Consider the following 17,282-nt stretch of genomic DNA (forward strand, 5'->3'; position numbering starts at 1 on the left):
CTGAAGCAGGAAGTTTAAAGCTTAGAGGTTGTTTTGACAATGAAGTAAAATACTGATAATATCACCGATGTCCTCCAAATGATAAGAGACCATAAAAAGGTAACTATCTTGGAGACAGTTGTGCAAAGGTGCTGATATGCGCTGCCTATGGTCATTGGACAGAAACAGCTTCAATGCAGCATGTTTGTTTATTGCAATCTTAGAAATTAAACCTTTACAATACAAAAGCTACGTTCATACTGATAGTTGTATTTGTTGTTACGGAGATTGGCACTAATTGGATGGAAAGCCCGAAATGGAAGCCGGTGTGAAGCCGCTGGAATGAGCTTAAAGACGTTGATACAGGAAGCAGCTCTGTGTCGTCAGTGTGACCGACTGTGAGGAGAAATCCTATTAAGAATTAGACTAAGCAGTAGCTGCACGACTCCTGTGACTTTGTTCCGCCTTCTACAGCAACACAGTTAAATGTCATGTTGACAAATGATGATCTACCCTCTGACCAATATCCAGTCAACCCTATTTAACATTAACCAATATGATATAATGAGATGAAAGTGCAGTTAGGAGTGCAATAAAAGTGAGATATCCTAATGTACATGTCATTAGAAAAAGAGCAGCCAGGTCAGGTCAAAGCTTTGTACAGCTATTTGCATTTAATTACAAATTGGCAAAGAAACATTTTCATATCAACAGGTACATACAGTAATCCGGTGATGGAAAAGGGTCTTTCTCCTGTTAGCAATAACCTTTGCAGATCTGAGTTTTCCTACTACTGTACATTTTTATCCACATGAATTCTACAGGGATGAAAACAGCGATGTAACCGGCTCTCATAAAAAACTGTTTGACTGTTCCCTGCGTGTCTCTGTGCTATGTTACTACGCAGCCTCCCTTGTCTCCCTTGTAGGGGTTCTTCTCATCTGAAACGCCTTTTATCAGCGGATCGTTTGGTACCAGCGCCTCGACATAAGAGACCGTTTCTGCACAGCTTGCAGCCAGCTGTTGAGAGGAAAGATGGAGACAAATGTAAGCTTAACAAAGATTTAAATGTGCATGCTAAAATATTCATTCAGCAGTTATCTCCCCTAATTTGTTTTCCCACATTGTTTTAATATGAAAGCTCTTGGTAGCTACAATTAAAGAAGATATTTGAAAGAATCTTAACAATCGATAGAAAATGTCTTCTTAAAAAAGATTTTAAAAGAGGTAATTTACTTACTGGTGCCCTAGTTGTGCTAACTTCCTTCTTCAACTGGTCCAGCTCCATTTTCAAGATTTCCTTATCTGACATATCCCGAGCCATCCTGACTGTAAGAGGAAATCAAGATCAAAATGTTAAAATAAAAAATATATATAGTTTCTTTAGGTTATTCTCTTCAAATCCTTTGACAAAATAAATGTAAATCCATCACAGACAAACATCTCAATCATCAATCGTTACCTGTTAAATGGTGGGATCCCCAAAAATGCGAGAAATGTGTTGGCTCCTAAGAGCTCATCGACTGTATGCGTCCCTGTAGTCCGGTTCGCTTCTTCACACTGACTGATCCCTTTTGTCCCACTGCTCTTCATCCCAGCTCATCCCTGCTGCTGGCTTTTGGGAGAGGTCGGCAGAGGATTGGACCTGATGTCACCAATCCCCCCTGATGAGATTAAACAATCAGGAGCCATAACCTCTGAACAGGAAGGAGGAAGGTAAGGGATCCTTATAGACCTGCAGGTGAGGTGGAGAAAGTGGGACATAGAAAACGATAAGACGTGTCAACTTCACAGCATCTGTTTCTAACTGTGTGTACTCAACGTCACATCTGCCTCTCGATCAAACGATGGATGTCACCTAACTTCCTTCTTTTAAAAGTGAAGTGCTAATTCTTGATCCAAAGCAGATCAGAAATCAATTGTGTGATCTCACTCTGAACAAAGCGCTTGTATTAGAGATCTCTGGGTCCTTATGTCTCCTCTGAGGAACATGTGAACAATATGCTGGTCAGTATTCAGTTTAGATTTATAGACAGTTATGGCTCTCATCGCTGTATTCTGTATCAAACCGTGGGTTGGCCTTCTCTTTTCATTTGAAACGACCAGCATTTGTTGTTTATTTCTTCATAATGGGCTTCTCCAAGAATTGTCCTTATATTATTGGCGCCTTTATTTGCACTTATTATTCTGATACTTGGACTCAAAGTCGCACTTTAGTCGCAAACACTTGAGACCTGATTTGGACGTCTGGGTTTGAGAGGCTACAGGATACTATTGTTAAATTACAGAGTCTGTCAATAGCTGGAGACCCAGTGTGTTCATTGTGTGTGTTTTTCATATTGCATTGCAAAAGCCAGTTTAAAGTGAGCGTATACCAAACAGCTGATCAATGCTGATACTGTGTGCTAATAGATGAAGGCATGATGATAAATTACACTCTTTGAATTCATAGATATATCTCCTAGTTCTAAGCAGACCAGATGACAAAACTTTCTATAACACCATAAGAGACTTAAGACTTGTCCTGTGAGCCTCTCTGGCTCACAGATCTGGCTTTGTGCTGCAGGTTTCTAGAATTAACTCTGATTTGGGAGAGAAGGCTTTTAGATTCATGCACCAAACATCTGGAATGAGTTTGAAGATTTATACTCTAGTCCGGATCCTTCATTTTTATTTGTGACTGTTTTTTAACTTGTTTAATTGACTATTGTTGTATTATTTCATTTTTTAATTTTTGAATTATATTATATTAATTGTAATTATCACGATTGCAATTGTATATTTGTAAATGGTTTGTTTTATGTTCTATTGATACACTTATGCACTCTCTCTTGAAAATGAGACATTGATCTCGTGTTTTTCAAGTTCTGTCATATATATATGTGTATATATATATATATATACAGTATATGTATATATGTGTGTGTGTGTGTGTGTGTGTGTGTGTGTGTGTGTGTGTGTGTGTGTGTGTTGTCTCACTTCTGTTCTTTTTTTAATATATTTTGCTGATGTTGCTCATTGTTTTTATTATATGTGCAGCCTCTTGAGGCAGGCTTTGTCCTGCTGGGCTCTTATAAACTTTGACTTAAACAGTTTTGCTTCTCAATTACTTTTCACTGATACTTTAAATATCATATCAGTAGCTAAATCAGACATTTGACTCGGCTTTAATAACGGGGGTAACACTCCATGGTTTTATACATCATGAGCACTGGGCCTCGTGCTAAGAGGAAGGAGGCCAAGTCTTCACCATTGATTTGATTATATACTTTATTCTGGGAGTCCATCCAATCAGTTGCGACGTCATTCTAATAAAGAAAATGTGGACACGTAGAAGGCTTCAGTCTAATGACACTGACGTTTTTGGGAATAAATATATACATTTTTACTAAATGTGTCCAACGGGTTAAGGAGACTACCCTTCCTGTTTACAACCAGGGTTTGGGAAACAAAACTGCATGCATATGTTTGTTTAGTAATGTTTGCATTATTCTGTATTCTTTTAACACTGAGAATATTTTAAATTTCTTGTGCTTGTTTGTGGGCAGATTGTTGATCCTGAATTCAAATTCACTGGCATTTTATGGCCCTTTAAAGTACCCATAAATGTAAATTATAGCGTCCTTATATTGTACAGTATATGTTAGCACACCTAACCCCACCTCTCACTTAATGTAACCAGGGATAGGCTGCAGCATCCAACCCTACATAGAAATAACAGGTTTAGTTAATGGATGGATGGAGGCTTGTCGGGCTGAAAAAAGGCTGATGGCATCAAAAAAAGCGTGTTGATACAAACAGAAAACTCACAGATCCAGTGAAAGTGAAGTGAAGCCATTCAAACTATTGTTTCTGGAGCTGAAGCTAAAGCTTTTTATGAATACATTTTGTTGCTGTGTGAAATAGTCCCACCACTCTGTGCTACTCACCTCCAACTGACATTTCATCTGAGACACGACAAGCTCCTGATCCTGAACTAAACCTTCAGCAGGACTCTCACTAAGCCATTTTCAGGATCTGGGTTAGTCTCATCTACTAAAGATTAACGCGAGACACGTCACTGTGGATCAACAGCGCTGTGATCACCTGATGAAATACTCCCCTCCCCTATTTGTCTGTCCTATTTCAGTTCCATACTTTGAATCACTTTCAATAATCAAGTATTCGTTCAACAAAAACATTTCAAATATTCTCTGGTTCAGCGCTTAAATGTTCATATTTAAGGAACAGTGTGTGAGATTTAGTGGCATCTAGTGGTGAGGTTGCAGAATTACTAGGGATACATGACTAAATGATTGCTTTTAAAAACACATATAGAACTTTAAAAACAAATTAATACAGAACAGGATTGGAAGTTATTTATAATTTAGATACAACAAAGGAGTTTCTAGAGCAGCGACAGTAATGTTTACAACAACAAGTCACTATATAACGTCATTAATAAGTTGATTTATGAACTACTAATTAGCAAAAATCGCAATACTGTCTCTCTGTTTGTACCATAGACTTATATAAGACGTTTCTACCAATTTCTACCAATATCTGCTCATGCAAATTGCCTGCCGAGTACTTCCTGGAACTATCTGAGGGCTACATGAATCACGTGACAATCCAGCATTTCGAACTTCCGTTAACGCGACTCTCTCTTTAAACGGCTCCAGCACCAATGAACGAATCTATCCCGTCCACTTGGTTCCATCAGCCAATAGGAAGACGTTTGCGCACTAGAACTGAATCTCTTTTCAAAATAAGAGCAACTGCATATGAATTACAGCCACGTTCTATACGTATAGAAAGACGTGTGCTTTTATTTCGAAACTTGTGTGTATTTTGGCCGGAAGTCTCTTTGACCAAACGTATCGTTGGCGGATAGATAGCAGCAGCAATGGCAGCTCCCAGCAGGAAGCAGACTTTAAGGTTTCTCAGCCAGTTAGGAGCGTTTATTTTGACCCGGTTCGGGTTTTGGAACTGCTTTAGCATGTTGATGCTGTTTGCTGAACGAGCAGACTCTAAAAGGTAAGAAGAGTGAGCGAATAGAGCCCTGGGAAATAGCTAATGCTAGCTAACGAGCTAGCTAACGGCAACCTCAAGCAAAAGGTTTAAGCCATATGGAGTTGTTTAAATTATAATTATATGTTATATATTGCCTGGTCTGTAATTTTAGGACTGCTGTTGGTAATGTTAAAGGTGACTTCAATCTATTATGTACACTGGGCGTGTATTGTTTCTGTCTGTGGTTGGCTGGTTTTTACATTTGGACTACCACACCCCTCTGAATTATCCTGTAATTACTTTGTCGTACTTGGCTGCCTCTTTCATTTGGGTTATTTCCCCCCTCTGTTAAAATAGGTGCAAGAGTGTTTTAGTTGGTTTTGTGCTGAAAGGGTTCACTTACAATAAGTAATATTTGGATTTATGTTGTTTATTAATTGGGTGTTTTTACTTGAATATGTGCTGCTTACAGCTTCATGAATGTGAATTTCTTTTTTTCAAAGGCAAAAACTAATAATCCCACACAACAGCAGTATATCTCAAATATCCTTTTATTCTTGTAGACTTGACACAATTATTTTGAGTCACTGCAATGTACAGCATGTGTTCTGACTACCTCTTTGCGATACACAATAAATACATATGCAATACGTTATGAGGCAAGCAATAATGATAGATAATAAAGCAGTCGCTGTATAAAATACATATTTAACCTCTTTTCATTCATTGTCATCTCCAGGAAGCCGGACATCCATGTACCATACCTGTATGTGGACATGGGGGCAGCAGTGCTCTGTGCCAGCTTCATGTCCTTCGGGGTGAAGAGGAGGTGGTTTGCAATGGCCGCCGCCGTACAACTGGCCATCAGCACATACGCGTCGTATATTGGAGAACAGGTGTACTACGGGGACTGGCTTAAGGTGAGTCACCTTCTGTGGTTTACAGGAACACCACGGTGTGCTGCCTTCTTATAACAATACTCGGGTATCATTATACACTTTAAATAATGGCACTCGTGGATTATGTTTCCATTTGTCCTTCATTAAGTATAAGCTCAGCATAAACCTTGGCTACACAAGCTAAAACAAAAGCTGTCTGTATGTAGTTGCTGTTGAACTCAATTTGCCATGAAAATATCATTTAGTCTAGTAATTATATTATTCAATATTTTAACCCAGTTCTGAAAAGGAACCAGGCTCACATTGGAAACACTGGTTTTGTTATAGATTGACTTTGTAGCGTAAACGTGAGTTATTATGTGGTTATTACAGCCTGAACGTTGTTGCCCTGCAGGTACGGATGTATTCCAGAGCGCTGGCCATTATTGGAGGCTTTCTGGTCCTGGCCAGCGGGGCGGGGGAGGTGTACAGACAGAAACCTCGCAGCAGATCCCTGCAGTCTACGGGACAAGTCTTCCTGGGAGTTTACCTCATCTGCATGGTAAGACCCACGTCAGTTTTATTATTTTTTGTTTGGATGTGGACAGACTCAGTAAGACACTCTGACACTTAACACTCCTGCGGTACCGAAGCTCATTTCTCATTATCTTCTGACATTTTATAGATTCTATTCCTAATCAAGAAAGTAATTGGTAGATGAATTGATTATAAGTATTAGTTAACAAGACAATTTAAAGGCTTTTTTAGTTTGGATTCACTGAGTCTGATCAAGATAATTTTGTGTCTGTATCTCACTACATGGAGAGCTACTTGCATACCTGCAAACTTGTCGCTTTTCAGTGAAATTCGGCGTTTTGAATCAAAAATATATCATCCACGTGAATCATGTAGGTCCGTAGAGGTTTTTTTTATTATCCTATTATCCGTTTTTTGTAAGTCAGACTGTACACACCAAAACCCGTTTTCAGTGTCCCGTTAAATAACGCAGTACCACTCTCCCCCCACTAGGTGTACTCCCTCCAGCACAGCAAAGAGGACCAGCAGGCCTATCTGAACCACATCGTGGGAGGAGAGATAACTCTGCTGCTGCTGGAGGTGCTGTTTGGGGTGCTGGCTCTGGCCTTCCTCTCTGGCTACTACGTCCGCCTGGCCGCACAGATCCTGGCCACCACCCTGCCTCTGGTGATCCTGCTCATTGACGGCAATCTGGGCTACTGGCACCACACTCGCAAGGTGGAGTTCTGGAACCAGATGAAGCTGATCGGACATAACGTGGGCATCTTCGGCGCCGTGCTGATCCTGGCCACTGACGGTTGAACCCTTTGGGCTCTCAGAGACAGATTTTTACAGACCGAGGTGTCTTGCCGCAGGATGCGATTGTCGGCCTTTTGCGCCAGAGCCTGACTTTGTACTCAAAGCTGCCGTCGCTCGGTGACCTCTCAGGATTCAAACACTCCAGACTGAGACTGTTGGATGTAAGCGGCGTCGATTGTCTTTGCTTTTGCAAGAAAAAGAGGGGGGAAAAAACAAGCTTCCTTTTTTTTTTTTTTCACAATTCTATTATTTATTCAGATTCATGATTACATGTTTGTCTCCTTTATGCTCTGAAACATGACACTAATGTTGAGTATTGGTACTGTATATCTACAGAGAATATACCTTCTACTCCAAAAATCATAGTCTTAAATGGTATACTGCACAGTATATGGATTAAATAATTTGCAAATAAAGGGATACTTAAAATTGTATTTGTGTGTGTGTGTGAATTTCTCTCAATTTACTAGATCATTTACAATTCGTAAACAATGATAACATACATAAGTGAGCGCTCCAGCGATGGAAGTACAGCGGACTGCAGTAGCTTCTCATGCTATGCAAGAGCATTGACCACCAAAGATCACAAACACGACTTAAACAAATGGACTTTCCTGATCAGTGTGTTATTAGTGAGTGGGTAGAAAACATCAGCAAGTGGCCCAATATTTAGTGGTCAGATATATACTTGTATTTGGTGGAGAAACTAGATATTACAAGCATTCACATCACTAGATGCTTACGACTGCGTTATGTTGTCATGTACAGAACGTCAAATACCACGACACAGACGCAGCATTGAGTTTTGAAACATGCTATATGTGGAACATATTATACTATGACTTTTCATCACTATATTTGAAATACTATACGATGACTTTTTTCAACATGCTATACTATGAATTTTCCCCACGTCCTGACTTTTTATGACTTATTTCAACATACTATACTCTAAAATCTCATTTGAAATGAGACAAATTGTCCCATGAATGTGATTTGAAGTGAGCTCATGAATGAGATTGTCCTCTTCCCAAGTTCCTAGACACTCGGGACCGATACCACTCAACTCGCAATGATCACTTTAGTGAGGGTAGAGCCCACTCCCAAGACTCTAGGAGTCCACCTTCTCTCGTCCCTCCGGAGTCCTGCTCTGTGTCCTGCTGTCCGCCTGTCAAGGGCGGCTTGATCCGGGATGTATGATGGAGCCAGGTCTGTGTGAAGATGTTGGACCAACATCTTCGACGGTTTCAGTAGGTTTAAAAATATTCATAGTGTAGCATGTTGAAAAAAGACCTAGTATGGCATGTCGAAAAAAGTCATAGCATGTCGAAAAAAAGTCATAGTGTAGCATGTCGAAAAAAGTCATAGTGTAGCATGTGGAAAAAGTCATAGCATGTCGAAAAAAAGTCATAGTGTAGCATGTTACAAAAAGTTATAGTATAGTGTGTCGCAGAAATTCATAAAAAAAGTCAGCAATAAAAGTTATTGTATAGCATGTCGAAAAGTCATAGTATGGCTTTGTTCAGACATCTGGTCCCCTGGTGGAGGGTACACATAGAAGAAACCTCTACAAGACATCACCCTCCTGAAGCTCAAGTCTGTGTGTGTTGGTTATAGGGAACAAGATTGTGTTTCTAGCTCTTGTGTATTACTTATATTACACTGTAATACACTTTGTATTGGGTTAGTCACTCAATTCATTCTGTGCTTTGAAAGAAAGCTTTAAAGGTGATCTAAATATAAAACTAAAGTCAGACCATGTGAATGAAATGTGACAGTGTGGTTGACTACAACTTCTAAGTAACACCAGGCCACTCCTTCCCATGAATAAAACATCTTCTTCTTCATCTTTCTTGTCACTCTGACTCTGTATCACTTGCAGTTTGTTTGTTCTTGCTGCGGTTGTGCTCGGCTTTGATCAGGGTACCAATCACAGCCAGCATCACGGTAATGGTGATGACGAGCATCGATGCCGTCTCAGCGATACACAGCTGGCTGTCCAGCGACGCCAGGAAGCTCCCGGCATGCTGAAGAGGAGCGTGGCACACGATGTCCTTGTAGTCGTCCACGTGCAGATGTCGAACGTGATGGATCTTGCTGAAGACGCGCTGCAGCTCGCAGTCGCAGGTCCAGGGGTTGAAGGACATCTGAAGGTGGGTGGAGGTGGTCTGGAGCTTCAGGAAGGTCTTGAACCTGATGTGCTCCAGCTGGTTCCCCTTGAGACCAAACAGTGTCAGACTCCGCAAAGGAGCAAGAGCTTGTGTCTCGATCAGTGAGATGTTGTTGTGGCCGAGCAGCAGCACCTCCAGTCGCCGCTGCCTGCTCAACACGCCATCTTTGAGCACGTTCAGCCCGTTTCCCGTCAGGTTGAGGAGGCTCAGTCGAGACAGGCGGCTGAAAGCCCCGACATCCATCGCCCGGATACGGTTGTAACTGAGGTCCAGCTTCCTCAGGCTTTCAAAATCACCCAGTGAGGTGGAGTCCAGGTGCTGCAGCAGGTTGTGGTCCAGCTGGAGCTCCTGGAGGGAGGACAGACTCTGAGAGAAGTCCTGAGGAAGCCAACGCAGCCGGTTAAAACTCAAGTCCAGCCTCTCCAGAAACTGCAGCGTCGACAGACACTGAAGCAGAATCAGGACAGAATATAAGCAAAACACTGGTGAAATGTAACTTAAGTGAATTACTCTAGTACCGTTTAAGGTAATCGTACTTTGAGGACTTACTATTATATGCTACTTTATACTATACTAATATTGTACTTTCTACCCAACAAGATATATTTCACAGTAGAGCGGAAATAATGGATACATTTTTATAAAGATAAATGCATGTCATTCATCAAATAAATGCTAATATTAGCCTCTCAGAAGTGATGATTAGCTGCTTTTTACATCTTCCTAAATTACAAATCTTTGGTTTCATTGTTTTTCCCCTTTTTTGAAACTATTTTCTGACATTTAGAGGACAAAATGTCTCATCAATGATTCGAAAAATAATCAATGCTTACTAGATAGTGAAAATAATTGATTGCAATTTAAAGCTTTAGTTAAGTCATTTTGTATGTTAAGATTTCACATGCAAATATTGACTTAATAACTTCAATAAATATAAAATGTTTTATTTACTATAGATTAAACTTCTAGTATATAAAGTATTATTAGTATTTATTAGTTTCAGCTCCACAAGCTGCAACATTAAACACATTAATGAACCAATAAAAATTAAATTAAAGTCATGAAATAGTAATAGTAACGTAATAGTAATGTAATACTTATTTGGGCCATTTATTTCTGTATTGTGACCGCTTTCACTGTTGGAATTTTAAGTAAATTTAGCTCATACTGATTACATTGTATTCATTCTTTAGTAGTTTTTCATTACTATTACTTTTAATTAAGTAATGCACCACCACTGGTCTATAACAGTATTAGGTGCAGAATAAAACTAAATGCACAGTTGCTATTTTGGGTACCTGTGGCTGCAGAGTCTGGATGCTGCTGTTGGACATCAGGAGGATCTTCAGAGACCACAGCCCCACGAAGGATCTGCTGTGTACCTCAGTCAGCCGGTTCCCACTCAGGTCCAGCAGCCAGATGCCGTGGGGGACATCGGGAGGGACCCGGACCAGACCACGAGACCGGCAGTCCACCAGGTCGGAGGGTTCGTCACACAGGCAGTGGCTGGGACACAGCTTGAGGCCCAACACGGCGTTCAGAAGAGGAGGCAGCAGAAGCATCACAGCGAGCATTGTGCAGCCACTGACGGGCATCTTGTGTTCAGATCAGAGTCTGGTGACTCCTGCTGAAAGGCATCGCTATCGTCTTCCTACCACAACGCGATATTGATGTCATTTCACTAAATTCTCTATGACCAGACTTTGGATATTCCTGATTACAGAGGGATTATGGGCTTAAACAGATAATCGCAAAACGCAGCCATATCTGGGGAGCAAACCTGGTCTGTGTTGGATCCTTTCCTAAAATAAGGATTCACATCTGCTCCTCTATTTGGATACAGGATGCCGTTTTTAATATTTAATGGAAGCAGTTACTTTGTCTTGATGTTTCACCACATTACATGTTGGTGAGGGAATCAAGCTTCATCATTTACAATGTAAAAATAACACAAGACGTATTATCTTTGCAACACTGTGGATCATCAGGCAAAGATATAATTCTAATGATCAATCAATTGTTTTAGTAATTTTCAAAGCAAAATTCTCCGGAACAGCCTCTAAAATGTTAATATTTGCATGTTTTCACTATTAAAAAAAATGAATATTTGGGGGTTTTGTACCGTTTGTCAAACAAAACATTTTAAGGAAGTACTTTAAACTATTTTTTGGAACAAACCAATTACTCAAGAAAATAATCTGAAGATTATTTGATATTGACAATAACCTTCCAGATTTACTATAATCGAGTTACCAGTGAACAACCAACCACCATCAAACCACACCAGCCAACCTGAAATCTACCTGCAACTCCACCCAAAAGCATAGAAATCAGTTTTTAAGGAATTATTGTCCACACAAATCAAGTTTCAACAGCCGTATTAAGTTAACCGTGTGAACTCCATGTTTAGATGAAGATTTCACGCCAAGAGGACAGCAGTGAATGTCATCAAGCAGCTTTGGAGAAGCCAGAGGATTAAGACACTTAATAATTAACTTGTTACAGCGTTGGCTTCAGTTCCCTGTAACTACATGGAAGCATTACTCAGGCTTCTGAACACCCTGCGAGAAGAAACCTGAGCATTGAGCATGAAGATGTGGACGATGCGTCGGCCGGATCCGTCACCATGAGGACAAATCACAAACATTCTACCCGTGGTTATGCCCCTGAGATAAATGTTTGCAGAATGTGTGAAGTTAAAATCGTTTTTTTTTTAAGCGAGTCCTTCAAAAAGTGGTTGAAAATTACGGTATTACAGTCAGAATTTTTGTTACTTTTATTTTAGAAAATGTCCTTAAAGTGTGGCGTTTCAAGTCACATTTTGTTTAAAATACAGAAAATACAGACAGTAGAACATGGATACAGCAAAAAAGGAAACAATGACAGAAAATAAAGCTAACAAGCCTTTCTGACTGCTCTAGTTTTCTCTTTTTGAAATGGAACTGAAGGCAAAGGAAGGAGGGCGGAAAAAGAAAAGGCTTCAGGGACAAGAGGGGAAAGAGGAAGAGGAGGAGGAGGATGGGGGGGGGGAGAATGAGACGAGTTAGTTAAGGAAAACTATGGTTGCTTTATGGTTCATGTTTAAATTATTCTTTATAAAGTCTAATTTAAGATTTAATCTTTCCTCTTTCTTTTTTGTCTTTTTCTTTTAATGGTATTTTGATCTTCTGGATCCAGGGCCCTCAGCGCTGCTCCTTGTGGTCTCCGACTGAGGACAAGGAATGCCGACTTCGTCTGGCAGTGGGAACAAAACCACCCGCGTCGCCTTCGCCGGTCGACCCAACGCTGCCGACTCAAGAAGATAAAGTGGAGTCCTTCTGTGTTTGCTGTGCTTGTGAACGTTGCATGGACTTCTGACTTTCTACGTCTCTAAAATGTTTCTCAACCTGCAAGAACGAAACCACAGCATTAAAAAAAAACAGACATTTCCAACCCTAAAAACACATCTCATGCCGTCATTGTACAGATCTCGTCTCTAAATAATCACAACACTGTAAAGTACTAACAGCTGATGAAGGTACAACCTGGTCTTCAAATAACTTACACACGTGGGACTACAACGTGAAAATTAAAAATGAAATCATGATATGTTCATACACATATGATACTGTCAAAATATTGCCATATTGTGAATTCTTTTGGCCACAATGGTGCAGTGAAAATCGGATATTGTGACAGTAGTCGTGGGTATTAATGGAAGTGTTTAGGTGTATTCTTTCATTCGATCAGGCAGGACTTTAAATAATCTCTCTAGCTCTCTTGTTTCATTCACAACTACTTGTGTCCCTTCTCATGTGCACAACATAACGCAACACTACATATTCAGTTACACGGAGAGCCGGCAGCAGCAGGTACGACAGTCAAACAGCAGCTGATGCTGGGGTGAATTTCTATTGAACCTTTTCATGGCTTCTAAGTGTTTGCAGGGACAAAACAATACCTTTACTATTATATGTAGCCACAGGAAGTCATGCGAGATGTTTATTACGATGTTTTAACTTTCAGAGCTTCAGACTAAACACAAAATCATCCCATATGCGCTAATTTTGTATTTTTGAGTGTGTAAGTTACAATTTCACGTGAAAGCATGAATCAAGAAAATATACTGTAAGTATAAAAGTAAAACAAATGGTCTCTTAAGTTCTTCTTCTTAATGCAGTGACATGTAAGATGCATTGTATTGCTGAAGCCGGCTGTCCGGCTACAGTCGTGTACAGCGTGTGACATATCGTAGAGACATGAAGCATACTTACTATTTTGCGTACATGACTTAAAGCGCTTCCCTCTTTGCCTTTGCAGTTCTCAACCTGGTAAGGCGGCGAGATAACGACGTCGTCCATCACCATAATGTTCTTCTCCTGCCATTTACAGTCTTTGATGCTGCGAAGAGAAGCAAACATCATCCATTAGACAATTATATAGTCTAAAGACATTCAGGCCGCTGGTCAAATTGTGTGTTAAATATGACTTTCTAGCAGGATTGACAGCATAAAGGCCTTTGTTTAAGTTTTCTTTTGTTTAGACTTTGTTGTAGTCTCGGGGTGAGCTGACTCTGAACCCGGTTCTATCAGGTCAGGGTCCCGCTCTATTGCGGACTCACTACCAGCTCTAATCACACGGTGAATCATAGTCACTGAAGGAATAAGATCAGCTTCAAGCCCTTTGGTCCCGCTCAGAAAAGGTACGAGGTCTCTATCAGGAATGTAATCTATGAGAGACGGGTTCAGGTGAAGTTAGCCAACTACAGATGGCATAAAATCATCTGCACAATTTCCTCTTAGTTATCCATAACTGTCGGACACACATGTACGGATGCTTCTGATCACTGTAGAACGTTGAGCAGCTGGTGTGAAGTTCTTACGTTTTGTGAATAGTCTGGAATAGCTGTTGGCCCTCCACAGAAACCCCAGCACTGATTGCATAGGCTTGGGACAGCTTGTCCTCCTTTTCTGACCGTGCTCGATTGGCAAGCTGCGAAAAGATCACAAAAGGCATTTTTAACATTATTTAACAGATTTGAATGAGGACCAGCTTTATATCTTTAACTGGAATAAGAACAGGACAGTTTCAAAACGTGTCTTCTGAGATGTTTTGCATAATCAAAGGAAATCTTGCTCACAATCTTTTGCTCCACAAGGGAGACTCGAGATGGCATTTTATAAATCTAATTTCCATTCATAATTGTGACAACAAAGTGGTCTTTCTCTTTACATTTCACTTTTACAGAAAACACACAAGGCGTAATTTACAGAAAAACATTAATTATTTTAGCAATACAAAAAGATCCATCTATCAGAATGCAATTTGTATAATCGCTGTGTCCCCGGTAGTTCATATTTCTAGACCAAATAGGTCATCACAAGCTGAATATGCAGTAAACGGCATTTACTCACATTCACTTACAATACACAACTTCTGAACCACTCATCAACACGCGTAACAGACAAAATAAAGACATACCTTGCTAACATTCAGTGATGCTAGAGGGGGTGGAGTCTCAGTGCGGTCATTAATTATGTCCACATCAGAAACGTAGGCTAAGTTGATCAGGATGACGTCGTTGAGGTTGGGCTTACCGCTGGAGGAAGCACATTCTGGGAAAGAACTAAAGTCAAGGCAACACAACTTCATGACTAGGACACAGAACGAGTATTAAGAGCTGAACACCATCAGTTAAGACCGCACAGAGGAGCTTATGATACAGAGAACAGTGGCCGACTAACACCGAGAGGTGGTGCCAGTTACAGAGGAAGTGCTGCCACCTATAGTTATGATGGATGAATGAATGAATTGTAAGAGAGGCCTTAGAATTGTACAGCTAATGCACATACATTCAGCAGCACAGCAAGTGTTCACTTCTTGATTTTCTTTGCTGAAAAGCCCACTAAATTAATCCTCTTTTGAGTTAACTACCCACTGACAGTTTGTCTTATTTTACAAAATGCCTGATTATTGATAGAAACTCAGACTTTAAGCGCACTAGTCAAATGAAGTCCATATTTTTCCCAGAATGAAATTTCTGAGTGAAAAAACAGCAAAATTAACTTATGTACAGAAATATATACATACAATGTACAATGTAAAAGAAGACTGTCACAGAATTATCTTAACACATTTGTGGTTTCCCCGTCGGTAATACAGAAAACGTGTCAGACATGTCAGTGCGATTCTGATGCACAGCAGGGGTTCCTCATTTTTTAGTTAGATCTGCAAGATATTGCATCATGTTTTTTAAAAGTGCTCTTTAATTTTTAAATAAAAAAAAAAACACAAGGCAGGTCAGACTTTGACCTGTTATCTCAGTAGTAAACTTAAATTACTCAAACGTTCAGTATTGGTCTGATGTTTAGTTTCATTCTGAGCTACATCACTAGATTAAATCTAAGCCCTGAAAAAGAAAGCGTCATGTACATTTTCTGGGATTTCTACCGCACTGCCTGACTCAAGATGGCTTTACTGAAAACCAAATGTGACTGAGATATTAATTCAGTTTATGTTGGACGGCACTGAAGTGTCAAACAAACCGAGAAGGCCTGTGATGCCAACTGTCAAACCTCCACTCTGTATTAATAACTTCATTCATTTTTTTGGGTGTTTCACCCTCACAGGTTGGCCGTGTTATCGTTAACTAAACCACAGCACATACATTAATACAAATCATGAGCTGATCCAGCATGCCACCTAAATAATGTGCATTACACACACACACCTATGAAAAGGGTGTAGACATGCCCATCGGCAAGCTAACGTTGGTAGTAATGAACTCACTGCTAGCGGTGACACTTTAATTTTGTTGAAATAAAACAAATCTGTGTAATAATTCACCCAATAATAACAACAATGTCACCAGAATCGGATGAGACGCGGGGGGAAAAGCCCAGCTGATAAGCTCGGGAATGCTAATAGCATTAATTGAGCTAATAGTAGCGGCAGTGTGTGTGGTTGACCGACAGTTAGCATATTAGCCGAAGCTAACACACAACTTCATTGTAGCGTTGGAAGGGAACACTCGGCGTCCGGTCTTAACTGCCGTTTGAAAATAAACCGTTAGTATCAACGGTAAAAAAAAATGACATCACAAACTATGTGGTCGTGTGAATAGAGGTGGGCACGCGAGCCGGCGCAAGGTATCGCCGAATGTCAGTTAGCTTAGCAACGGTTGGTGCCTGTTGAGAGCAAACAGCCATGATGCCTTTACTAGAGGGTTCGTTGCCAGATAGTGATCCATGTTGGAGGTCTGGCAATACAATGAGTGGATTCACAACACATGCTCTTTCCTAGCAGATAACGTGAAGCCGCGGGACGACCCGGTCACATATATAATGTCTTCAATATATACAAAGAGGATTGGCGACTATCTTCTGAATTAAAGTATATAAAACGGACAAAGATATGTAACTCGGCTACTACCAATTACGCCTGCGCGGATCACTATTTGACAATTTTTTCGGTTACCCCTACAGGCCCTTGCAAGCCAGGCAGGCCAGCCAGGCAAACCGTCCCGCAGCTCGAAACAAACGAAAGGATACTCAGAGTTAACATCTTGGACTGGTAGTCAAACGCGACCACTTCTCCTTGCAGACGTTGGCCCAAGCAGGTGAGGCAAGAGACATGGCTCCCGACGCTGAAATACTCCCCCGGTCCAGGAGCCGCCATCTTCTCCGCCAGGAAACCGGAGCGCCTGCCTTACGTAAAACGACGCGATGTCGTATGAGAGACGAAACCATGGGCGTGTCGAAGTATTACGTCGCGTCGTGGTCATTTTACTCTAATACGACGAACACAATCACAATTTAATCTATGTAACATAGTGTTTCATCATTAAAATATTGCACATAACGTTTTTTTTGTTGGTAACATGTAAATGTAATTAAATTAATCGAAATATAAAGCTTGTGGCTTTGTCTCCCATTCAACGTGATTCAAC

General features: G+C 40.5%; 4 protein-coding genes across 4 annotated transcripts; 1 reads left to right on the top strand and 3 right to left on the bottom strand.

Moving 5' to 3' along the window:
- Positions 1–870: 870 nt before the first annotated feature.
- Positions 871–1,303, bottom strand: gngt2b (guanine nucleotide binding protein (G protein), gamma transducing activity polypeptide 2b; the record flags this gene model as incomplete). Its single annotated transcript, XM_079182940.1, has 2 exons — positions 871–999; positions 1,220–1,303. The coding sequence occupies 2 exons, from the start codon at positions 1,301–1,303 to the stop codon at positions 871–873; spliced, it is 213 nt and encodes a 70-aa protein (XP_079039066.1).
- A 3,547-nt stretch (positions 1,304–4,850) lies between these two features.
- tmem101 (transmembrane protein 101) lies at positions 4,851–7,610 on the top strand. The gene is made up of 4 exons (XM_079182214.1): positions 4,851–4,995; positions 5,711–5,891; positions 6,265–6,411; positions 6,879–7,610. The coding sequence occupies exons 1-4, from the start codon at positions 4,865–4,867 to the stop codon at positions 7,185–7,187; spliced, it is 768 nt and encodes a 255-aa protein (XP_079038340.1). The 5' UTR covers positions 4,851–4,864; the 3' UTR covers positions 7,188–7,610.
- A 1,430-nt stretch (positions 7,611–9,040) lies between these two features.
- Positions 9,041–10,950, bottom strand: LOC306713288 (uncharacterized protein; the record flags this gene model as incomplete). The annotated part of the gene is made up of 2 exons (XM_079182941.1): positions 9,041–9,802; positions 10,654–10,950. 2 exons carry the CDS (start codon positions 10,948–10,950, stop codon positions 9,041–9,043), a joined length of 1,059 nt encoding a protein of 352 aa, XP_079039067.1.
- Positions 10,951–12,119: 1,169 nt separating this feature from the next.
- Positions 12,120–17,044, bottom strand: lsm12b (LSM12 homolog b). The gene is made up of 5 exons (XM_079182103.1): positions 16,885–17,044; positions 14,816–14,949; positions 14,217–14,326; positions 13,609–13,735; positions 12,120–12,741 (listed from the first exon to the last, which is right to left on the bottom strand). The coding sequence occupies exons 1-5, from the start codon at positions 17,009–17,011 to the stop codon at positions 12,649–12,651; spliced, it is 591 nt and encodes a 196-aa protein (XP_079038229.1). The 5' UTR covers positions 17,012–17,044; the 3' UTR covers positions 12,120–12,648.
- Between the last annotated feature and the right edge of the window lie 238 nt (positions 17,045–17,282).

This window comes from Pholis gunnellus (assembly GCF_910591455.1).
Source record: "Pholis gunnellus genome assembly, chromosome: 21".
Classification (NCBI taxonomy): domain Eukaryota; kingdom Metazoa; phylum Chordata; class Actinopteri; order Perciformes; family Pholidae; genus Pholis; species Pholis gunnellus.

What these genes read in the sequence shown, in the direction of transcription:
- lsm12b (XM_079182103.1), bottom strand. Translation starts at nt 17,011, where the DNA reads ATGGCGGCTCCTGGACCGGGGGAGTATTTCAGCGTCGGGAGCCATGTC. An exon ending in TTCCAGACTATTCACAAAAC is followed by an intron (nt 13,736 to 14,216) that starts GTAAGAACTTCA and finishes TTCTCTTCGCAG; the next exon opens with CATCAAAGACTGTAAATGGC. An exon ending in TAAGTCATGTACGCAAAATA is followed by an intron (nt 12,742 to 13,608) that starts GTAAGTATGCTT and finishes TCGTTCTTGCAG; the next exon opens with GTTGAGAAACATTTTAGAGA.
- tmem101 (XM_079182214.1), top strand. Translation starts at nt 4,865, where the DNA reads ATGGCAGCTCCCAGCAGGAAGCAGACTTTAAGGTTTCTCAGCCAGTTA. An exon ending in ACTACGGGGACTGGCTTAAG is followed by an intron (nt 5,892 to 6,264) that starts GTGAGTCACCTT and finishes GTTGCCCTGCAG; the next exon opens with GTACGGATGTATTCCAGAGC. An exon ending in GAGTTTACCTCATCTGCATG is followed by an intron (nt 6,412 to 6,878) that starts GTAAGACCCACG and finishes TCCCCCCACTAG; the next exon opens with GTGTACTCCCTCCAGCACAG.